At 33.8% G+C, this 25744-nt stretch overlaps 1 protein-coding gene across 1 annotated transcript in view; it reads right to left on the bottom strand.

Moving 5' to 3' along the window:
- Nucleotides 1-25744, bottom strand: part of LOC120345445 (MAM and LDL-receptor class A domain-containing protein 2-like) — an 81205-nt gene that overhangs the window by 44246 nt on the left and 11215 nt on the right. Inside the window, exons 21-38 of the mRNA XM_039414898.2 lie at nucleotides 25438-25579; nucleotides 25002-25213; nucleotides 24266-24422; nucleotides 20213-20388; nucleotides 19885-20131; nucleotides 19185-19320; nucleotides 18587-18694; nucleotides 17841-17988; nucleotides 15384-15573; nucleotides 6238-6474; nucleotides 5857-6045; nucleotides 5295-5442; nucleotides 4882-4981; nucleotides 3897-4033; nucleotides 3059-3191; nucleotides 1986-2112; nucleotides 1130-1240; nucleotides 287-597 (exon numbers count right to left, since the gene is read on the bottom strand). Coding sequence (XP_039270832.2) covers nucleotides 287-597; nucleotides 1130-1240; nucleotides 1986-2112; nucleotides 3059-3191; nucleotides 3897-4033; nucleotides 4882-4981; nucleotides 5295-5442; nucleotides 5857-6045; nucleotides 6238-6474; nucleotides 15384-15573; nucleotides 17841-17988; nucleotides 18587-18694; nucleotides 19185-19320; nucleotides 19885-20131; nucleotides 20213-20388; nucleotides 24266-24422; nucleotides 25002-25213; nucleotides 25438-25579 — 3009 coding nt within the window. The remainder of the gene's footprint in view (nucleotides 1-286; nucleotides 598-1129; nucleotides 1241-1985; nucleotides 2113-3058; nucleotides 3192-3896; nucleotides 4034-4881; nucleotides 4982-5294; nucleotides 5443-5856; nucleotides 6046-6237; nucleotides 6475-15383; nucleotides 15574-17840; nucleotides 17989-18586; nucleotides 18695-19184; nucleotides 19321-19884; nucleotides 20132-20212; nucleotides 20389-24265; nucleotides 24423-25001; nucleotides 25214-25437; nucleotides 25580-25744) is intronic.

The raw sequence follows: 25744 nt of genomic DNA, 5'->3' as shown, positions 1-25744 counted from the left end.
CCAAATTTTATACCATGTTAATCAGTAGGAAATTTTAAAATCTTGGAAAAAATAGTTATACCAATCTATATCTTTCCGACCAATCTTATTTAATTTTTAATCTTACTCAAAATTTCATGCTTTTGTCAAAAGTTTAAAGTTTGACAACAGAAACAAAAACCTTGTCATACGTAACTTTACAAAATCTCATCAATCTCACACTGAATAGCATGAAATACACATAACTGATAATTAGAAAATAAATGCATTTTTTTTACTTTATATTTTACAACATCTAAAAATTTACCTGGAGTGTGTTCATAAGCACTGTTGCAGACATAATGTCCAGATGGTGATTGTGTAGTGTGATCAAATGCTGGTCTTGCTTTTCCAGCTGTTTCAGCTGGGGCTCTCCACCAATTGTAATCTCCCTCAGCATTTACCCAAGTGCACATGCTTGATTCAAAATCACACTCTCCTTCAGGTACAGGACAATCTCCAGACAAGATCTTAATATCATCTATTGCAATATCTCCATCAAATCCACCTCTTATTGCTTCAAATCGAAGTTGATAATCATAAGTCACCAACCATGAGTAATATTGTCCATATAACCATCTGTTAATGTAAAACTTTTTATATTGAATAACAAAATAAAGAAACAGAAGGAGCATGTGTTCCTCAGTTACGAGCCGTGTGCGATTACACCACAAATAGTTTTCTTACATCTCTACTCTACTCAAGTTTCACCTTTCACATACAATAAATGTCATAAATTCAATATATTTCATCAATAGAATCATTGTCATAAATATTTTGAATATATTTTGTATGAAAAAATGAAATATTTATTTGCAACTATTACCGGTACTTTATTTTTACTTTCTGATTCCAACTAACTAATAACAGGAAAACATAAAAAGCTAAAATTTGCAAAAGGAAAGGTATAGATTTTATAATGCGCATCTATAGTTCATTCAATTGCTCAGTCAGTAGGAAGAGAAATTCTTGTTAGTACATGGTCTAATAAACATAAATTTCGTTTATAGGGTTAGAACTTCATATTCCTCCCTACATTTACTTTAAGAAATACCAAAAATAACACGAAAAATACACATAGATATTACGACATCAAATATACAAAGTAGACCTGTTCGGTTGAGTGCCAGTTCTTGACCATACCAGGGCCCAACCATCTGTTTTTCCATATCTATTTATAAGTAATCTCAATGATCCTATACTTGGTCCAAACATGTGATACCTGGGCAGTAAATAATACTGTTGCTAAAAATATGATGCATAAAATGAAGACACACTTTTTTGGTCAATTCCAAACCTAACTTATAAACAAATGCTAATTAAATCTGCAGATTGATGGAAAATATTTGAGACTTTATTAAACTTCAACCAACATTTGACTATTGTAAAGGCTACAAACCAACATTTTCAACAATATAATATTGTGCATGTTACCAGGAGTTTTTAATAGATGTGAAACTGAATTATTGCTTTGGTAGTTGAAGAAAATATTCTTGAATTATGTCAATATTTAATGTGAAAATATAATTTCAAATTAAATTAGTTCAGTGGTTCTCAACCTTTTTCAAGCTGCCCACTTTTTAGAATTTGTCCAGTCTCGCACCCCACACCAAAAATACCTATCTAACAATAAGCCACAGATTACAGATAGTATGGTGAAAGTACGTTTTATTCAAAAACATGTTTGAAACGAATGGATGGAATGCGAATAATGAAATAAATGTAACTATCCAAAATAAAGCAGGCAAGATCAAATTTAACAAATATTTTTATTTTAATTAGCATGATGCCCCTTCAAAATATTGTCTACGCCCCCCTTGTGGGGCGCGCAACATCGTTTGAGAACCACTGATCTAGTTGTACTGTATAATAAAAAGTTTTAGAATATTATCAAACCTGTGCCAAAAATTATCAATATTTACAATATAGTAAGATGAGGACTCTCATTAATGTAACAAAAAAATTACCAAAATGTAACGCAAGATGCACCGCTTGCCACCGCTGTTTGATTCAGAGTCGTCAAGATAGCTCTCCTGTCAGGCTGAAGTCTTGAGCTTGCATCCACCAGCATGTAATATCCGCCACCATTTGGACCTAAATAGATCAAATAATTGGTATCGTATAACTAGGTAGCTGTAATATAACAAAGTTGATACTAAGGACACATACAATTATTAAATCTTTTTACCATATTGCTTTCCCACTGAGGTTCTACCACATGCAACAGCCGTGAAAATAAATTGCAGAGTGCAAGACACTAAATACCATATTACTCGAAATACCTACTTTAGAGTTGAAGAGCCTTGTTGACCTGTTTTGATATTTTAAGTTGGCTAAATATTGCTCGAGGGATTGTAGGTATATTAGGGTTTAAAATAGATATGAAACCAAATTACTAATTACAATGATTCACGCGGAAGCTAAACACATTATCACAGCTTAACTGCTTAAATAAACATTGTTAGTAATTTGGCAACTTTTCCCAGGATGCCCACAACAGTATACAGATATATTTGTTTAAAAATCATAGTGGTTGAAACTGAGTGAAATTTTTTTATATAATATCATCTGATACAACGGTTTTACAAACCGCTGAACTTGAAAATAGCTCTAAGATGGTATTAGTCATGCAATAATGAAACAACAAGTTGTGTCTGAATCAAGTATGGATATCAATACATCAATTATAATCCAGATACATCTAATTTTTTTTTTTGTGTGGCCAGAAATAAAATAAAACAAAATAGTGAGTCACTAATGGTTATTCATACACAAAAGGATCAACTCACCTAATACAATCGTATTCTATCAAACACAAACCAAAATAGTGTCTGATTTGAACTTTTGTAAGAAATGAAGAGGGGATATAGCAACTCTACTGACAAATAGCAGTGGGAACTGTAGAATTACAGTATGAAATAAATACGGTAAACAGTAGAGGCATCATTCGCCTCTTTTCAGTTCTCAAAAATCGATTGCTTGATTCGTTAGAAATCAAAAACTAACTTGTTCATTTTTTACATTGATTGAAGAAGCTTACCTAGCGTATGATCGTATGTTGGACCAGTATTTGCAGTTACACTTGATGTTGAACCATCCCATCTCACCCAGTCAAAATCATCATGTTTATAATTAATCCAACCACAAGTTCCATCTTCAAAATCACAATCAACCTAGTGAAATAAAAATGTGTACATTTTGAAACTATTCATGGTTTGTAGACTGATCACCTCACCACAAAATGTCAGGTGAAAAATTTGGAATAAAATTTTCAAATTATTTGCATTTGCTGAATTGTCAATATTTATATACTTTTTCATGCTTGGAAGCCCTAAAAATAGGCTTTAGTAAAATCTTTCCACGACGTCATTACCAAATGTTTATATGATTTTATTACTAAACGCAAATAACAGGTTACATTAAGCTATTATTTATTGAAAGAATTTCATATGAACAAAAGTGTATTTGATACCTATCATTTTGTGCTATTATTGTATCAATCTTGTCTATGATTTTTATTTTATGAAATAAGAAGTATAAAAAGTAACATATAATATTCAGAATGGTTTCTGTTACCTTAAATCAATTATGAATGTTTCACAAAGACAAACAAAATAAGTCCGTATATTTAAGTGAGAATAACTTGATGAAAATAATTTTCAGCCATTATACAGGTATGTTTGTATAAGACTATTATTTGGAGTATGTTTTAGATTAATATGTAAAGAGTATTCTATATCAGCATGTAAGTACGTGTATGTACTCAGAATCGAGTGCAAAAATAAAATAAATTCAATTATACATTTTAAACAGATAGTAAAAGAGCCATTTTACAATAAATTTTGCACAAGGTAGTAATAATGAACATTTTAATATACCTGGTCAGCATCGGGAATGCTGTCACCGATGTTACAGTACTCTAGCACTATATTGTCGATTGATATGTCATTACATTGATTTATTCTGATGCATGGTGATCCAGTAAATCGGAGACGCCAACCATCAGGTCTGTTGCCTAAATAAATCAAATTGAAAAGCCGGTATCATCATTAAAATTAAGGATTTTCGTTGTTTACCTAATTATACCTGATAAAATGTCTCTCGTAAAAAATCGCGTTAGGGAACAGTTGCTTTGCTGGTATAAATTTTGGAGGTTTCATAAAACAGATTCGTAATAATACTGGGTTTAAACTAATTTAGGAATCCCTCCCAGAGACCTCACCATGCTGAGGTAGCGTTTAATATCGTATAGAAAACCTGTATCTAATTCAATATTTGTGAAGTTTCTGAAAAAATTGATCGACACCATAAAACATTATTCAAGTTGAACAATAATCGAGACGATTTAAAATAATAATACCTATAGTAATGTGTTAGTATTAAGCTATATTAGTTCTAGATCCTAACATGTCCTTCTGTCGCCCAGAAGACCACTTCTGGGACTTTTAATAACTAATACAGGGATGAACATACGTGACAGTCGTAATCGATTGTCATTATATTCAAAAACTTATTAATAAAACTAAAATATTCCGACTTTTCGTCGTGCTTTTTCATTTTTCACAAACTTATAGTAATGTAAGACGTATAAGGGCGTGAAGCAGATTCAGATTCAGATTTTTATTTTCGTCGTGCATGGAATATTGTACAAACAAAATTGATCAAAATATATAACAAAACATCAATTAAAATATACTGGAATACAATATTTGCGCAATTGACGAGGGACCGCGAAAGACTACTAAAGTCATCGTGTCAGTGACACCGTGTTTGCTAAGATAAGCAGAAGACGTCAAACAAACGTCAATAACATGAAATAATTAATTTTTGAAAATAGAGTGAATACAATTTGGGAAGCCATACCTATAGTAAGACGAACATCGTTCCATCTTTTTCCGTTTCCTCCGTTTTGTTCAAAAATGATTTCACCGCCTCTACCAATGATAGAGTCATAATCTCCCACCTTAAGAAATGAATAAATATAATTGTACAAAGCAAATGAACGAAATTTATTGTACAGTGTTCTTAATTAAAGCCAGTGACTAATTGAAATCATACAATACACAAATCTTTTCTAATAAACACTCCATCAACGGCCTGAAATAATGTCTGCTCAACAAATTCAACACAGAATTATTTTAAAACATGCTCCATTAAAGGGCCGGCATGGGTTATATGTTGAACCAATCAGGATATGATATTTGTATCAGTTCATTCACCTAATCAAGCCATGTATCAAGCCCAAATTCACGTTTAATTCGTTCAAAATCACTTACTCCGAGTATTAGAACTCCTCCTGGACCAGACCCTCCCATGTAATATGAAAAACTAATTTGACAGCTTATTGAAGATTCAGAATATCTTGGTGAAAACATGTGTGCCATAGCTAATAACGTCCCAGTCGCCGAATCGACGTGCATAAACCTGCATTAGAATAAGTAGATTTCAGTATATAATTTTATTTTTAAATATATCGATAATGTTAATACAATATCAAAATGGAGACAACCAAATTCTCACAGCACAGATATATGTACAACAAAACATAGTGAAAAAGCTATCAAAAATGGCAGGTATTCAGTATATTCGATGACAAGTAACGCCATTGACATATTAAAGAAGTGGTTTGCACACAAATATAGAAAAACTCTGAATTCCACAGGTTTATTGATAGATTTACAAATAGCTTAGATTCTTGCTAATTATTAGAAGCAATCTATAAATAACCAATTTGCGGGTTAATATTAACTTAATGCTTTAGAGAACGAAATCGTATCCATTGAATTCATAGTCATTCCGTATCATATGTATGGAGCAATAAGCAAATAATCGCCTTACATTCCATTAGCATTGCCATCAGCGTCTGTTGGAGCACCATTTGGATCGGTAACAACAGATGGATCTTCTCTTGCCCATTTATAATGACCCTCACTGACATCATACCATCCACATTCGTTTTGTTCAAAATCACATGTTCCACAATTTGCTTCGTCAGAGGAATCGGGACATTGGTCGAGGAAGTCGCACCTGTAAAATGAGTTTTTGCCATTTATTTTGAGAATTGTATATTCACCACGCGACAACGTCATTTGCACCGAAATATTACCCGTGCATGTAAACTATCTCGCCGGAATGCAAAGTGTATTTGAAACAACGTATGACGAAAAAGGTAATCAGTTGTACGAAGATAAAGTTCTGACGCTACTGTTTCTTACTTACTCGTATTCAGCAAGTATACAGGTCGAGTCGTCACATGCAAACTGCCCGCCAGGACATGGACTGGGTGTAGGTGCGGGCGTAGAGCCGATGGGGAGTTCTGCGCCATCGGCAACTTGTATTCCGTCCTGGAAGACCAAATCATCAATGGTAACGTCGCCTGAAGTTCCAGTTCCGACTACAGCCTCGATGACTATTTGCCAACGTTCGGTAATCAGATTGTCGAAATTTACGTAGAACCTGTAATTAAAAATATTATGTTTCGAAACTCTTAATCATTTGTTAAATATAGAAACGGATACGTTATTGTCTGAATTATTATTCAAATACACGGGAATTTTTTAAATAGCCACAAAGACGATCTTAGTAATTGAGAAGATTTGTTTAAATGGGAAAACAGATTCCCAGGCTGAGGAATATTATTCACGCGAAATAAAACAAATGACCGTATGACGGTCATTATTGTACGTCACGTCTCCGAACTTTTAATGTTCAAAAGAACAGCAAGGCGTCAGGGAATATCGATGATGTCGCAACATCGGACAATAAACAGAGCAATCGGAAAGCGTCGAAATGTCAATGGTGTCAATACCGAAGTATAAGCGCTTTGTTATAAGGAAATATCAGAAATCCATCACGAAACTAAGGTCATCGTTTATCTGATCGGTAAATTCTGACAAAGTGACTCAAAATTTTGTTCTGTAATGTTCCAGTGACTGATCGACTATGACAAACTATGGGAAATATTTCTCGATTGTTTGTCAGGGTTAGCACCATACAAAGAAAAATTCCACACGAAAAGACGGCTTTATTCAACTTGCAATTTTATCCTTGCCCGTTTTGATACATCCTTTGTTTGATACTTGACATACATATACATATATGTTATGTGAAACGCATTTTCACAAGACTAACCTGAAGTAAACGTAACGCGGAACCCAACTTTTTCCTACGTATTGTCTATTAAAGTAAGACGAAGAAATTTATTTAGCAAAAACAAATCCTATACGTAACAATTAATATTTTTCTTAACATACAGAAAAATCCCCGAAACATGTGTTGCCACTTGCGTAAAATAATTACTATGATGTAGCAATGATGAAAATTCATTGGAAGCCTATCATATATGGATCACGGACGATTTTGCACGTTACGCACGAGTTATCCATTTCCCGTGCCCAGACGAGAATAAATTGAAGAACCGTTTCGTTGTTTTTTTAAAAACTGAGTTCAATGAATTTCATGCATGATTTCAGTAGACGATTCTAGCCTGAGGAAAAAAACGTACGTGTTCATAAATCCAAAAAAATCCGACGGTTTTAAAAAGACGGATACCATAACCTTGTGTCATTCCAAATTGTTGCTTGCTAGTTCGGTGTTGGCGGGGATCAGAGCATTTTGCAATGGCAGAGAATTATCACACGCCAGGGAAACATGAGGGGAAAATTGCTATTATAACCGGTTCAACTCAAGGCCTCGGATTCGAAGCAGCAAAACGACTTTGCAAAGATGGAGCTTTTGTCGTAATCAGCAGTAGGAAACAGGAAAATGTGGACGCCGCATTGAAGCAAATGCATGATGAAGGCCTTGACAACTGTTCGGGTATGGTCTGCCATGTTTCCGACGCAGAGCAGCGTAAAGCGCTCGTGAAGTCGACTGTAGAACGACACGGTAGGATCGACTATCTGGTAAATAATGTTGCCGTAAATCCATGTGAAGACAAGAAAATTCTTGAAACGACGGAAGAAGCTTTTGATAAAATTATGAATGTTAACGTAAAAGCTGGATTTTTGATGACGAAAGAAGTAGCTCCACATATGGATAAAGAATGGGGTGGGGCTATTGTCTTCATGTCGTCAGTGTGTGGACTTATACCAGAAGGTTGGCCCGGTATATATGCAGTCAGTAAGACTGCTGTATTGGGTTTGACCAAAGCATTGTCATATGAATTATGCCACGATAACATCAGGGTAAACAGCGTAGCCGCCGGAATTTTCCCAACGAAGTTTGGAAGTAGCATAACGGAAAATCCGTTTCTGAGAAAACTAATGTTGAGTAGAATTGCGCAGAAACGCTTTGGGGATTTGCGAGAATGCGCATCTGTTGTTTCATTTCTTTTATCAGAAGATGCTTCATATATTACAGGTGAAAATATACCTGTCACGGGGGGATTGCCAACTCGTCTTTGAAATGATACAATAAGTGTAAAACTACTATGAAATCTATACAAAAACATCCAGCACCATGAACTGTTCTGCTGCGGAATTTGCGAGGTGCGAGAAAATGGCCTTAGTGTGAAATTCGTCTAAACTTTGTGTGCCAAATTTTTCTTCCGAAATCAATTTTGCCAAAACATTTTTTTTTCTTTTTGTTAAATTGATTTTCGATTTTGACGGGAGTAACAGTTTATAATTCAAATCGCGATTATCCATATATGGTTCAAAAAGTAGTCGTGCATTTTACGCACTTGGCAGTTATACTAACCACAAAAGTATCCTACTCAATACAAATATTATTTAGCCGGTTTTCATTAGTTAGCATTCTTTTTAATATCAATTTAACAAAATACAACCAATCGCATCTTTTTATCGGAGTCAAATATGACTGATTATTTTACTTCAAAAACCAGAATGGTCTTGGATAAAATTTCACTTTTGAAAATTTTGAAATATCGTTTATAAATAATGATTATATTTTTTCTTGTTTCTTGCTTTCATGCTCTGTGATTTTTAATTTATTAAACATGTACAAAAGAAAACTTGAGTAAAAATTATTTTTCATTCTAATGGGAACAACAGTTTTATAAAATTGTTAATATATAATATAGCCTCGAGATAAATGCTGCTCTGACATTACACGCTTGAAAAAAAGCTTGTTGTACAGCGGGATCTTCTGTCAATGGCTTTCACATAGTTAAGATTTTAATCGTCTTGATTTTTGTTTTGTAAGCCGTAGCAAAACGTGCTCCGAAGGATTTTCTTGGAAGCAAAAATATTTGATAGATGCCTATCATAATATAGTCATATTCAAACAATTTACTACGAAACAATTCTTCCATTTAATGCTGAAAAGCATTGAGATGAAATCAATTTATTGTACCTTTCCAAAGAGACTGGTAGAAAACAGGATCTAGCACGAAAAACTAAAATTTTCAAAGCTGCCATCTATTTTGTAAAAAATAAAACGTTTCATGTACGATGATAATTGTAATTCTTATGTTCGGACCAACAAATTGTCAAACGAACAGCGAATTTTTTTTCCTAACAACCATTCTATTACTACTGGCTACTGGCCATAACCTAATGCCTCAAAGAATCGCCTTTAGAGTTTTAGACCATCAATCTTTTCATCACGTGTTTAAACGGATATATTTCCATGTCACTATATATGAGGTGGGTGGTTGGACATAAGGTGGGTTGTTCCATCCAGAATTGAATAACACAAAAAATTTTAATACAAACGAAAAACGTTCAAGTTAGATTCCACGGAAAATGCATTTTTTAATTTATCCTTATTACCAATGTGCGATATGAATTTGGTGTATCTAAGCGATATCTCTTGATATAAACAACAACAAGAAATTTCAGCAAGCGGAATTTGGACAACATTCATCAAATATCTTCGATAATAAGAAATTCAAATAAAAAGCCTAAAAATGAATCAGTAACTTTAACATCTGACATTTTAAAATTATATTTGTTGTTAAACGAATTTTCTATTTCAACCTGTGTCACGATTTGGTCCTTTACAGATCAACACTTGAACGAAGCATAATGAAGCACAACGAAATGCCAGTTATTTTATTATTATTTTTTATTATAATTTTGGGCCCAATGTCTTCAATAAATGAACGGACTGCCTTTGGGTAACTAATCGAGTCATCTCCTGATCTGAACTTGATTTACATGAATATGGTCCATGATAATATCAGCGTGGGATGTTTGTCTTCTTTCGATATTTCGTGCGACATTGGGTTAGTGTTGATTTCTGGCTTATCATCAAATATTTGTTTGGGAAACTGCTTCACATGCTTTGCCAAACACGGAAATACGGTAGGAAATAAAACGTGACATGAATTAAGACTGCGTCGGAAATAAAAAAACATTCGATAGTCGGAGGTGGCGACTTTAAAGGCAGCATTCTTGATTGAATTGCAATATTCATGCAATAACTTTAATAAACTAAAAAACATATTTGACAAAAAATATTTTCTTTTGGCGCCTCCAAAACGAAAATTTTGATTTCGGATCATTTGAGGGTCTGTGTCCACTAACAATACGTGCGATATGGAATATTTGTACAGGCTATATAAAAAAAAGGAGATCAAAGATTATATTGTAGACCAGGAGTCGGCAACCTACGGCCAACCTACGGCAACCTACGGCATTATAATCCGGCCCGCGACGCTCCACTAAATTATAGTAACAAAACATCCGTTTTGACGAATATATTCTTTAGACTAAATTATATTATAACCTAACAATTATATATTTCACAATTACTCATTCAATGAGCATATAATTTAATTATAATTAAGCAAATGGCAACAAAACGCAGAATAGTTGATGCTAAGTGCAAAGGGTTCAATGGCGCTGAAAATATTCAAATGGGAATTTATGAGATGCAATAAGGAAATAAATCTATATTCTATTTCAGAGATGTATCACTGCTTGATTTTTATTATAAAAAGTACCATCCGTTCGGTTTTTCAACTTTCTAAAAATATGTGCGGCCCACCAATGTCCGAGGCCCGCGAGCGACTAAAGGTTGCCGACCCCTGTTGTAGACCTTCGCTAACAAGAGTTTCGTTTCGTACAAAACTTTACGATAAATGCCCCTATATAATCAGTGAATGATTATTATATTAGAAATAACGGCACCAAAAATAAAATAAAATTAAAGCTCAAGCATGTTTCGCGCGAAAGTCATAATATAGTAATGCATGACAATATTAATGATAATAAATCGAAACGCAAGGATGACTGGAATAAGATATTAAAAAATAATAAATCGAATAATCTAATTGTACTTGTATATTTATTAATTCTAAAAGCCTTCTTCGAGAATACAGCGTAACAACGTAACAAAATCTTCTTTCTTGAGTTATGAAAATTACTATATACAACACTTATAATTAGCATACATAGCACTTCAAGGACCATAAATATTTGGTCGAATTTTCACTTTACATTATACAATTTCCTAACTGAATATCTTACATTACCAAGATAAAGAATATATAATAAGAAGTTATTTTAGTGTCTAATTACAACAATACGTGGAAACTTAATTTTAAAAATAACCGTGATATTACTAGTGGTAAGTAGTAATTTCGCTAATTAAACCGGTTCACGAAGAGTGATTTACTAAGTAAAATCCAATTTATACTAAAACTAAAATACTGTAATATACTAGTGCTTCTGACGTCAATTTGTTACAGCGTTCTTAAAATACAGCTTGCGTATGTTAATTACAGCTCACTTCATCATCACAAAATTAAAATTTCAATCATTCTTAGGCGGTTGAATCTGATGAAAACCGCTACTTATCGGCTTCCTCTACTTGTGGCAATATCACGATTAAACTAAAGAGATTTCATTATTAAGTTGTTGATGGTGGATGGTAATTGCATTTTCTGTGATACAAAGAGATACCATGCTTAGTGTGGAGAAATGAGTATGATTTTCTGAAAATCTTATGTAACAAAAACAGGCAGTATGAATATTTCAAACATGTACAACAACATTCACGACAGACCCAAAATTTCAAAATCAAGCTTAGTCAAACATGTGGCGGTTGAGTTGGAACCTCACAGTTCAGTTTGTTAATACCAAGTTTGAGAATATGAAAATCATTCTTCATTGGCATCAATAGCCAATTACACGAAATGGAATAAATTTTCGGTTTTTGAAAATTTAGAATTAGATTTTTCCAAAAATTAAAGATTTGGTATTCACAAAAATAAATCTATAATACTTTTCTAGTGTTTCAACCCTGGTCACATTAAATTGATAAGAGATTATAGGGGGTTACGTCACGAGGCATATTTCGTAATATTACAACATTTCAAGTTGCCTAGCTAGGTCGGTCGACCACAAGTGACATTCCGTCTAGACTCGTTGTTAGTTCTTATAATGTTGTGGCCTGAAATGTTTTTATAATATTACATTATTATATCATTGCAAAAATATGTGTGGTCATTGGCCCATAAATCGTCGATGCACATATGTTGTATTTGAGATAAAATTTTGAAACTCAGCTTTATTAAATTATTCAACAATTGAACATGTTGTCAAAATGGTTCACCAACATTATTTCCAGAACCCAGTATATACAATCCGAAAGGTATTTGTTAGAGGCCATAAAGCAGGTTCAAAAGCTAAAACTACTCTTCAATATTTTTGTTGAACAATTCATTCCACAACATTAATGAAATGACTTGAAATTATGTTCAGAACATTTTTTTATTGCTTATTTCAAACACAAGACTGACTCAGAATATGGTTAAAATTCGGACCATTTTATAGCACTATACTAAACGGAACTGGTAGCCATAAAATAATATAGACTTAATTTTGTTCAATTCAGTAAACAACAAAAAAATTGTATCCAGTGGAATATCAAATATTTTCTGTATGAACCCTCAACACGATTTGAAATAAAACGTTGTATAAACAGTATATTGGTATATTATATTACAATATCATAAATAAAAATTTGCCATTGTTGTTGCTGATCATCCAATTTGAGGATATTTTGTAGAAAATCACCGCCAACCCTCGCTAGACCCCCACTTCCCTGTAGTATTGAAAAAACGTTGCGGGAGTGTGTTCATTAAATCACCCATTTTGCTCGAATAGCTTCGTCTTTTTGGCTAGAATTGATCTCATTTCTAATGAAATCGATCTGAATTATTCCTAAAGTTGATAAAAATTATCAGAATATTTCACTTGGGCGTCTTGGGCGTGTGCCTGAATAAATTATGATGTAGAAATCCCCGTTGGCGTTATCTGACGTAAGGAAGTGAATGCGTTGAAATTACATACAGGACATATTGACACCGAATCAAAGACATACGCGGCCAATAAAAAAGTGTAAAATATCACAAAAATCGCCATAGTATATAAAAATGAAAATACCGCATGCATAGATACTCTATTTAATGGGAATGGTTTTCTTTGATCAAACACAATCCTTGACTACATTTTAGATTTTTTCATTAATTGAGCAAGAATACACAAGATATACTTGCTAAAAGATCAGATAACGCCATAGTATAATGTGTGGTCAGCTGTATCAATGAAGTAGAAGCGAGCCAATTTCTTAATAAATGAATTGGACATGAACTTAAAAATTTACGACCCGCAAAACGCGATAGGATGCTTGAATGAATCTCGTTCCAGCCGGACACGAAGACGTCCCCAAGGAAAAGGTTGTTTCGGTAATATAAGGCTTAACAATAAATAAATCCCATCACATATAAACTCTTCAAAATTCGAGAATAATGCCCACAAGGAAAAATACATTACAAAACCCTTTTTTACAGCAGCTTACATGGTATATCGACAAAACTTGATAAATTCATGACATGAAAAATTTGTCGTGTGGTTTATGAAACAAGTCATGATATCGTGTAACAATCAGAGGCGCGTATTTCTAACCACGAAGTATATCGAGTAACATTTAGCTTGCTTTTACGAAATATGTCATATTGAAAATAAAATTAGATTTGCGGAATATATAAATTAAATCAGAGATTTAAATCTACCGTAAGTATTCTGGTAAGATTCCTGCCGCATTGGTATTTGAATTGGATATTTGCAATCAATTTTTCTTCTTTCAAATTTATATAACAGAAAGTCATGCGTTATGGTATTAGTATGTAATATTTCTATGTCATTGCAATGAATATTTACTATTCGAGTATACATAAGCATTACAAATAAACCGGCCCGGTTTTTATCATTGTTGGATATAAGACCCTAGAGAAGGGGTGTGCAACATGTGAGCGTCTTTTTATGTAAACTGTCCGGATTAAGACTTTATGCTTGATAATAGAAAACTGAGCGTTGGCAAAGGGCGCACAAAATGTCTTGGCGGCATGGGTTGTGGCCCGCTGGCCGTCTGTTGTACACCCCTGCTGTAGAATCTGGACAGAGTTTATGTACGGGGCATTTGTGTTCTAGAAATGCATAAATTTTCAAAGCAAATTTCGACAACTCTGGCTAAACTGCCGGGCATATAGTACAACAAGAGAAAAAATCCAACAAGACCATTTTCATCAAATTGTAAAATCTTCACACACCAATACTTACTTGTACATATATTTATTTTCGGAGTGATAGTAAGAAAACGCGTCACTAGAAATCTCTTACAAAGAGGTAAAGAAGCAGTTGTGGCTTCGGTAACAGGTTTTAAAATCGACTTTCGTGTGACAACGCAGCCGTAGGCTTATAAACCACAAGGCGTATTAAATTGAGTATCGATTTTTAGATTTTGGTGTAGCAAGTTTAAAGTGAACGAATGACATGTTTTGAACTATTCCTGACCTAAACTTGTTACTCTTGTTTTGAAATAAGCATATCAGAATTAAAATAGTGCTCAAGGCAATAAACAATATAATATCGTATTTAAGTACTATGAAATAATCCAAAAATTGTAGAAAATTAACTTTCGATTCACTACATAATATGACTCCAAGAATTCGTTGAAATAAGATACCCAAAATGAGCGAAATTTTGGGTCACCACACAATTAGGGTTTACTGTTGAATATACTCCAAATATTTTTGTAACGTCATTGTGATATAATGAATAAATATGTGGATAGACCTTGGATATAATATTAAATTTAATTTTATAATCATAGTTCAGGCAGACGAACTGGTACACACCGTTTATAGTTTCGATTTCGTATATTGAGAACGACCAGGTATGATCAAGTTGGATATGTGGATAGACCTTGGATGTAATATTAAATTTACTGTAATACTCATAGTTTAAGCAGACGCATGGGTACACACCGTTTAAAGTTTCGATTTCGTATATTTGATAACGACCAAGTATGATCGAGGTAATCAATTTACTTTAGTTACCCGTCCTCTCTGAGTAACTCTCAAATTTTTTTGCTCAAAATAAAAATGAAAAAACCTGTCAAATGTTGGAGAAGTTGCTGCCAAACGCTCAAATACAGTTGTATGTGGACCTCCCACTGCTGTTCTGTACGATATTTTAAATCCACCTCTCGTTTGTTCAGTCATATGAAGATAGAAGATAAATCCACATCGACTACGGCCAGTAGTGGGCTCGAGGACAGGGCCATACAGTATAGCACGATCCCCTGAAACAGAAATATTTTTATTAGTCGTCTGCAAATACATAGCATCGCTCTATTTTGTCTTTATTTGAATACTTGCATATTCAGGATTTTTACATTATGATCGTCTATGACTATGTACATATAAGTATTGTCATTTAACGGTTAAGTGTATTGTCATTTGATGGATTTACGGATGCTGTCCGAAATTAATGACACGTTCGGCGCTAATTAACTATTATTATGTGTGCATCTCTATACCCTTCAACGCAGTTCAGTTACCATAAAAGCTTATTGCAATATAAGTATGCTTGACTTATTTGCAATCGAATGAAAGTTAAAATTCACGATATAAATCTTTCACACTGTGGTAAACTAAAAATTGAAAAAAAAAAAATTTGAAAAAAAAAAAAACTTTCACTAATTCTTGCTCGGCTGAACAAATAAAAAGACGTGGTATATGCATTTTTAAGGAGTGGTTAATTGGCAAATCAAATCAACAGAAGGATGCCTAGTTTATTGCGTTCCGTAATGCAGTATCCTTATGTCAGCAGTTATGTTGATTACCGCTGAACAGGCGGGCGTGTTGATATTCGTTTTTAAGCAGGAGTAGTCAGAAATGATTTTGCAACACTCGTTGTACATATTTGTGCAACGAGCGTAAATATTATGGTCTGTGTAACACAGTGTAAAAATTATAGGAATTAAGTAGTATTTTCTCGTCGTATAATCAAAAATGCAACGATTATAAAATTGTATAGAGAAATGTGTGCGTCATTATCAAAACTTGAATATAAAAGTTGACACTTGTTAATATAGCCACATATCGGTATAGGAAAGACGTATATGCGACCGTTAATTTCTTATTAATAGTTGTCAGAAGTTTTAACCTACTTGTCTCGATCGAACCTCGAATAAAATGCGATATGCGCTAAAAGTTGTATACAATGTCTTAATTTCAACTTCACAAACAATAACATCGTGAGAGGTTCGTTTTATTTTCAATGGATATAAGCAGAAATTGATAATAGCTAAAAAGCATAAAACCGATGACAAAATTTTGTGCAATTTCAACTATTATTTTTAAACTATTATTGCTTGAAAGATGATGATGAATTTAGAGGAGATAATGTTTTAAAAAATGATTATTTCAAAAAGTAGAACTGCGAAATACAGTAAATTTAATGTATTACAGCAATAAACAAATGTTTCTTAAAGTCCATACAGACATTACTATACATCATATTTTGCAACATTTATGCTCGTATTTCTTTCACGAAAAAAAGGAGTCATTGCAACCTGAATTCTTAACTGTCTATTTTTTTTTGGTTCGTTTTATTGGTCTTAAATCAAATATTATATACTGCAAGGTCGTGTATGAGAAGAATCCCAAAAAACAAATTGATTATTCACGGTGGTTGGCTTTTCAGTCGTTGGCATGCTTATTACGAGAAATGGAGCGATATACGTTTTGCACATGAATAGACTACTTTAGGGTCTATTGTTTGAAATCGAAACACATCTGCAGTACCAAAACCACCAGTCACGAAATACGGGGATTGTGAATTAGAAAAAACTCTTAATTTAAAAGATGGTTAAAACCGACACCGTGTTGCCGTAAATTTGCTGTATATGGTTTTGCCAGGGGAAATATTCGATATTTGTAAATGTAAACTACAAAAATAATTTTGATAGAAAAATCTAAAAATATTTTTGAGGGTAAAATGTTATAGATCAGGGGTGGGCAACCCCTGGCACGCGTGTCGAACTTGGCACGCGAATCCATTTATTCGGCACGCGAGCGAGGCTTCAGAAACGAAATCATTTTTCTTCAGATTAAAAGTTTCAAGACTCTGAATTATCTGTTGAAACTCTGCGTCCGTTTAATCGTTATTGTTTGTTAACAATCCGTTATTTATTTAAATTCTTTTTGTCCATTCATGACATATGGCTTTAAAGAAATATATTATGACGTCACAACTAAGTGAGCTCTCGACAATTTGGTCGGCACGCGGAAGAATTTTGTCCTTAAATTTAGGCGATTTTGGCACGCGAGCCGGAAAAGGTTGCCCACCCCTGGTATAGATGAAAATATATTCAATTTCAACAACTTCATATCCAGAATACAACATATATAGTTCCAACATCAAAAATTGTTCAAGTCAAATTGAAATAACAAAATTTTAGTAGTGTTTCGTCGTGCAGTGTTGAGTGCATATCAATCCCATTGTCACATTATAAGCCCTATTTAGGTGAGTGTTATTAAAATTCATTTGCGAAAAATATCATACCTGCTCTATTTGGTCTTTTTGCATCAACAGTCATATAAAATCCGGCATCTGTATTAGTTGTGTGATCTCTATTGGGACTTGTTTCACCAGGATTCAAATCGTTTGATTCGTGAGCCTGTCTTCTGTACCAATCAATGTCGTCAGTAACCTGTGATTATATTAATCGTTAATTCTTGCGTCGATCGTGTTAGCTATCGGTTGACGTTTTAATGAAGGTGGCAAATTATATGTTATACAAATTGATTTTATATATTATGACATAATATACAAGCAGTACACAGTCAGTTTCAAACCAGGTGTAATATGATTTAGTAAAAATGTTTTCTTCGAAACATTTGACCGACATCGTCACCTTGATCGATAAACAATAATTTAAGAAGTGGTGGTACGTTTTGCATTTCAATCTTAAAGTAAATTTCACGTTAAAAAGCGTTGAATATCCGTGTTATCAACATTTATGATATTTTATGATACCACCGATCACGCAATCTAATATTGGGTTTACTATAAATTTTCAGGCTAAATTTGGGCACAGACAATATGGTATTCGATATATAAATCATAAAGCAGATATTCGCAGTATGTTTATATTGCCAGGACGTTGGTTTATATAAAATATTACAGCCTATGCGTAATTGGATGACGACATAAGTGAAACCAATGGCATGAACAACTAAAAAACACACGACGATTTCCGTTTTTTGTTTAAACAAATGGAAGATGGCATAACAAAAATAATAACAAACCTTTTCTTCTGTAAACAGGCAAAGATTTTGTTCAAAATCACATCGCGTGTAACCACCACATTGTTGTTCGTCAGTCAAATCGCCGCAGTCGTCAGTAAAATCACATTTCTGTAAGAAGTATTGAAAAAAAAATGTTTAAAAAATGTAATTTGTGTAAAATGAAATATAATATAACAAGTCCGTCCACCCTATATATACTTTTTATGTAAATATCGTTCAGGTGCAATGACAGCACATGAATCAAATAACAAAATCCACAATTGTTACACTTTTAGACAAACAATTCGATATTTGCTGAACAAAAGGATTAAAAAGTCAAAAGTAAAAGCAAAGACTGATTAACTTTTTAAAGGTACACAAATGTATAATGAAGTTACGATAAATATTCGCGAACGCAAATACTTTGAACAATTGGTAAAATCAGTCAGTACAGAAAAGACATTCAGATATTATTTACCTGATGTTACAAGAAAAATCGTATTTTCGTCGTTAATTTACTCTTGTTTTGATTTTTGGTGCCGTGTCAGTAAGAAAATCAGTAAAAACCGTCGTAAATATTCAATCATACATCAATACATTTACAATAATCACGATTTACCATATCATTGCTGACACATCCTCCTCTATCACATTTCGATTGCCCAGAACTGCACGTTGTTGCTGATGAGTCTGGAAGATCACAGTTCAAGAAAACGACATCATCAATAGCAATACTGCCTTGAACATCGTTTGCCCTGCCATGAGATTGTCAGTCAGTCATTTATGGCAAATACGGTAGTTATACCTTTTAACAGTCAATAAAATTCGCTACCATAAACGACAAAAGCTTGATCATTTTTTATTAATTTAAGAAACTGCCCATAAGAACACAGTTATTTCGTTATCGTGTTCCTCATGGAAAATTCAGGGATTCTGGCTAAGACGAAGGAATATGTGTGGAGAAATAACATCAAAAACGTGTGATCTATTATAAGGTTTTTCCCTTGAAATTCGTAATGGGGAAAGAAAGAAAAATTAAGGAAGGTGGTTGTAGTGCGGAAAGAATTTTAGCAGATGAATAATGAAAACAATAATTTAAAAAAGCAACAAGAGAATTAAACAGCATAGAGTTGGATGAAAATCTCAAGTTTCTAAAATTCAGTGGATTTTGTAAAACGTCCAATGTTCCTAATATTTTCAACTTTGTAAGTTTGGCATAGGATATGATACCTAAAAAAGTATAACACAGACATCTTTACGACAGCCGATTGCAACAAATAATGCATCAATCTCTGTTATCTAAAATTCAAGACATCAACCTTGTAGCATAGAAGAGAACTTCAAAATCCCCAGGTATTCTGTTAATAAAAGATCTTCCAAGATGCCAGCCATTTCCAAAGTCTTGTTGTAGAAGTTTCCAAATCATGTATTCCTGGTTGCCTTGTCGGATATATACTGACAACTCCCCGACATCTTGATTGGCATATGCAGTCGCACCTTTTGTTATCGGATCTCTAACCACGTGATAAGTGTTATTTCGGGAATGTATTTCGCTGTATTTTGATTCTAGAAATAAGATTGAAATATATTATTTCAAAAAAGACAAATTTCTATTTGACAATAAGTTAAAAGAGGGGTAAAAATTACCTTCTGCTGTTCTCGAATCTGGCGCACAAGGTGCCCAACATGGGTAGCATGTAGCTTCCAGCCAGTCCCAACAACATCCCATATAACTTCCTTGGCAGGTACCATCCAAGCACTCACCAATTTCCCAACCTGGGCAATGCCATCCAATGTACTTTTCGGCCATGTGGAATGCAAATCTGTGAGTGTAAGAATACAGCGTTGATAAGCAATTGAAACGCTTGTTAAAATGAATTATTAAGCTTCGGATGCAATGAATGATGCCTCTACCGGCCGAAAGAGCTGTTTTCCCTTAGCAAATTTAAAAAAAAAACGTGACAACCCCCAAGTTATGACAGATATGGTATACATATTGATTGTTCAACACTTTATTATGGATGATTATCCTTGTTCCAATAATATATTAAACAAAGCTATTTCACAGACGAGTTGAGTAGAACCTACAATGACCGACATGCCTTTTATTCGTACATTGAATAAATGCGGAAAAGTCTTAAGTGCTCCACTTCTAGAGTGTTTGAACAGACTATCCAGTTTCAAATGCCGAAAACTTTTTATGTTGATATAGCAGTCAACTGATTTGACCCATAAAGTTCTTATTCTTGTGGTGCGATAATACATTTGTGAATTTCAGACTGCAGCGGGATTGCAACCTGTCTAAATGCTTTACTTTGAATCCAAATCTAAAAATATCAGCCAGAAAGACGTCCTAAAACATTGCAAGAAGCACGGTAGGTCGAAAATTGAATTAAACCTTATAGGCGTAAATAACTAATGCCTAGTGACTTTTGATAAAGCAAACGCAAAATATGACTATTATTGTGTTTTAATATGTACGTTCTGTTTGAATAATAATATGTTGGATGACTTTAAATCAATCACAATCGATGTTGCGTTTGACAGTCGTCAAGCGGGTAACGAGTAACCGACTTTTTTCAAAATTTACCGCTATGTGCAGAATTGAGCAAACAGCGTGAAATACAACGGCATCGCTGTTAATGATTATAAAGACCAAAAATATAAATCTTTGGTTAGGGCTCTCCACCTCGGTTCAAACAAATTCGTGCATAAAAAAGTTAGGAAAAAACTTTCTATCCGGTCATATCGTTGCAAGTCACCCGAAAGCGCAATCCAAAGAGATCTTATGATAAAGAGTGATAAAGAGAATTTAACAATGCTTATTGAGGGTGAACCATAAATAAATTATAGGTGGTCGAGAACTTTAGAAACTATTCATGCATTGCGAACGATTTTCAACATCAGTGGACCAGAAATGACTTTCGAATCACTATCTGACTATCACCATGATGATTCAGCGTTGTAATATGTTTTCGTAATGTATCGAGATTTGTTAGTTTTTTCTAGTGTATTTTACTTCATGCATGGTAGATTCTTTTTGTGTATGTGGGTTCAAAGATAATGGAACCGTCTGAGTCATGCCTGCCCCCACACTCGCAAGTAGAAACGAGTATTACAATGTCACGTTTTCTGGTACCATGTCGTTTCATTTCAAGTTTAAACTTCTCACTGTTTTTAGGTTTCAAAGTATTACCATTTATAATTCCTTATAACTATAATTTTTTAGTTCACGCAGAATGTTTCCTGATTCTTATATTATTTGACTGTTTATGACTTAATCTATCGCGCAACCAATTCGGTTATTTTCGCTGCCAACATTTTATTATTTTGAATAATAGAAGGCAATTGCGAAAATATCATAGTGTAAAATATCATAGGCCACCTGGCTACGTCCATGTGCTATAACCCAATAGTTTTATCATTTACTTTTTTATCATGGTATAGTTTTGTTAATCATTGCATAGTTAGTCTATTATCTTTTTTTTGCAAATTTTCTTGATTTCGTGCATTCGATATCATTTCAAGAATATTACAACATTTCTCGGAAGTCCAAAAAATCAAAAACAAATCAAATAAACTTTAGAAATTTTACATAATTTAATCTCTACATTCATAGTAATATCAATGCCTTGAATTTCAGAACAACAGCGGGAAGTGGATGTTGAAACTAGGCCAACCTCACATTATTGTACACAAAGTGTAAATATGGATATTTTGATAATATGTTGTTGTTGATGTTATTGTTAGTATTTTTTTTCTCGTGAAACAATTGCCTTTCTTATTTCTATAGCAAACCTACTGCTTTGAGTTTTTCAGTGGTTAAAGTTTGTATTTTTCGCTAGAAGGCTATTATTTTAATTTATGTTAAATATTTCTGTAGGCTTTATGGGATTCGTTTTTTGTGTGCGATGACGGCTTCAAAATTAAAAATTGGGGTTATACAAGGACATGCGGGGCCAAGAATTACCACACAAAGCCTTTCAAGAATAAGCAAATACAGATATACGTGACGACCCCTTTCAACGAACCATGAAATATTTCAAGGAAAAATTGCTCGTTCATAAGTCAGTCTGGTTTCATAATACGCAAAATTCCTTCCTTCCCAGTGCATAGAGTAAGATTTCCGCAAAAGTTCATTACGTCTGTGAGCTTGTGTCCAAACAGGAACTGTATCATACTTTCATTTGTAGGATTTGTCTTTCTATCGATAACGAAGCGCACAACTAGAAACAAAAGGTAAAGAACCGCTTCTGGTTTTCCCTTTTGTTTCATTTTTTTAATATGGATATTTGTTGTATAAATCAGATTGTTAAATGTAACATGCAAACCCCAAAAAAACACATCATACTTTTTCATTAGTGCGGGGTATTTCATAAAACCACGAACATTTCTTTGATTTAAATGCAGTGTTTCGTCCAAACTGCAATATAATGAGTTGTGGTGAAGACATTCAGGCATAAAAACCACGGGTTTTCGTTATCATGATCATTATTTCAAACGTCTACCGTGCCATATATGTTCATAGTAGTCGACGAATTGTTCGGCCCGCTTCATTTAATGATAATAGCATTGTTCGCGCGGCGGTAACATAGGTGAAATCATACAGACATAGAATAGACACTCTCAATTTTGTATTGGTGGGTAAAATCACAGAACATCACCAAGAAAGTTTGACGAAAAAGGCATATATTTTTGAAAGATTGGAACTCCCACTATACACCCCTAAAATTTTCATGTTTTGTTGATTTTGTTATATTTTACTTAAGCTGTCTAGTCGCAGTCGCGATCACTGGACCATAAAACACAATATGCGAATGCTTAAATCTCGACACAATGAGAAAAAGTTCTGTGTTATTTAAAATTAAATGATATTGAATGATGAATCAATCACCATCACCATTACTATTGCAAAAGCAACACCAAATGGACGCATGTGAATTTTCTGCTATATTTGGTGAATAAATTGCCATGCATGCAATCTTGATAATAGTGAATCCTCAAAAAAAAAAACTATAAGTTCCAGGAATAAATGCTGTGGAATATATGAATTTGATACAACCCTGGGTTCAGAATGCTACCGCTGCCTATAAAGTGTCGAAAAGTACTTTCAAACATTGCAAAAATTGCATGGTATCTGTTTATTGACTGGATTGTTATTTTTATGTGAATTTAGATTGCAAGCGGTACAACTACCGCTTTTCACAACACATCCAATACCCTCAGTCTGTAGAACATTGCGTGCAGTCTTAAATCTCACTACGGTTTTGTATGACGATTAAAGCACTTAATCTGCGGATGGGCAATAGGTACTGTTAAGGTCTTAAAACAAGATCAAGTGTTTACATCTTCAACAGTTTCTTCTATTAACCCCATCATAGTTTTAGTTGCACGTGATAAAAATAGACATGGATGGATTTTATTAACACATAAACCGGTAAAATAAAGTTTGTTATAAAACATATTTCGGCCTGTAAACGAAATTGTAACTAATTATTCAATATGCTTTTCTGAAAAGTATAAATATATTTAATCACGGCATTACATGAAGGCAGTTTACAGAAACCAATTTGAAATGAGCTCATCTTCAAATTGTGAAAGTTGGCGAATTTATGCTCACTCATTTAAACGTAGTCACTGTCTTAATACCAACAAATAACAAAATGACAATTTGGAAAAAATTAAAAATGGTTCACTTACGCCATCTCACAAGTAGCGGCTGAGTTGTGCATGATTGGTGTTTCGAGTCTAGCAGGTGCATTGTTGCCGCCTGTGCTTGGCTCCACAGCAAAGTAGTGACCTTCACTGGTCTGAGTGTCAGCGTCTCCTGCAGGACCGTTGTCACCAGCATCGGCAGCTATTAAATTGTAATAGTGACAAATCGTCACACAATTCAATAATTCTCTAAATTTGATTGCGAATTCTTCTGTGCACTAGGTGATCAATTTTCAATCGGTGAATTTGAGTTTTAGCAACTAGTATAATCGGCAATTTGAGTACCACTTCAGTTTCAGATTTAACTTAGGACTACTCAGGAAATCTCTGATGAAATATACCATTAAAATCCTAACTTTTATTATTCAAAAGATTGCTTTTAAAGAATATTAGCGCTAAGTAGTTATTGGAATTTTGTTTCAAAGATTTCTGTATACATCCCTGCTTCAAATAAATCATGCTTGTTTATTCTCAGATCTTGTCTGAAGAAAATGGGCACCTTGCAAGTTTGATTGCTAATAACAATAACATTGGCCTTTCGTATATTTTGATGTAAATTCAAAATACATTAACACACTATTTAAATATTTCTACACTATTTTCCATAGTATTTGCACAAACCAATTTAAAAAAATATATACACTTAGACTTCAATGAATAATATATAAAAAGATTTGAAATGACGTGACAAAAATGTTATTCTTAATTAACACCAGTTTACCTTTCGTCAAAACCCATTTATATTGTCCTGTGCTCGTGTCGTACCATCCACAAGGACCATCTTCAAACCTACATGATCCACATAAATCCTCATCGCTGCCATCCTTACACTGATCTTGGAAATCACACATTTGATCAACCGGAATCGTGGTTGGACCACCCAATGTCAAATTTAAGCATGTGAATGTTGTTGGAGGGGCTGTTGAGTTACATCTGTAAAAGGGGATCGCATTGGATCACAGCAAAATGCTGGTTATGCTAGTTCAGCATTTGGAACCTTTTTTGCCATGTTGATTACCAAGTGTGCTGGTTTGCAAATTTTGAATCGAGTTTGTGATTAAAATACTAAATAGTATGGTCGAGCTTTTTGCTGTCGCATAGGGCCTAATGTAATCACTGCTCTGTGAAAATATTCTCTAAAAGTATAAGTTACTTACGCTCCTGGCGTGCTTCTGAAATCATCAATTGCAAAGACACCGAAATCTGTTGGTGATGATCCTGCTTTTTGTCCTTGAATTATAACTCCGAAAATACCAGGAATAGTTGTAATTTCAAGTTCAGCATATCCCCAGTAATTTGCTATATGAGAAACAGATAGTTCAACTTATACAATACTGGCTACTGCTTGGTATTACGAAAAAAAAATCCATCTTATCAAAACTTCAGAGGTTGTTATTACAAATCTATTTTGTTGCTATTTTGAAGTTTCTGTTATATCAGAGATGGATAAATCATCTATGTTTT

This window comes from Styela clava, chromosome 8 (assembly GCF_964204865.1).
Source record: "Styela clava chromosome 8, kaStyClav1.hap1.2, whole genome shotgun sequence".
NCBI lineage: Eukaryota > Metazoa > Chordata > Ascidiacea > Stolidobranchia > Styelidae > Styela > Styela clava.
The sequence above is the reverse complement of the archived record's forward strand: the minus strand, read 5'-3'. Positions and strand labels throughout refer to the sequence as shown.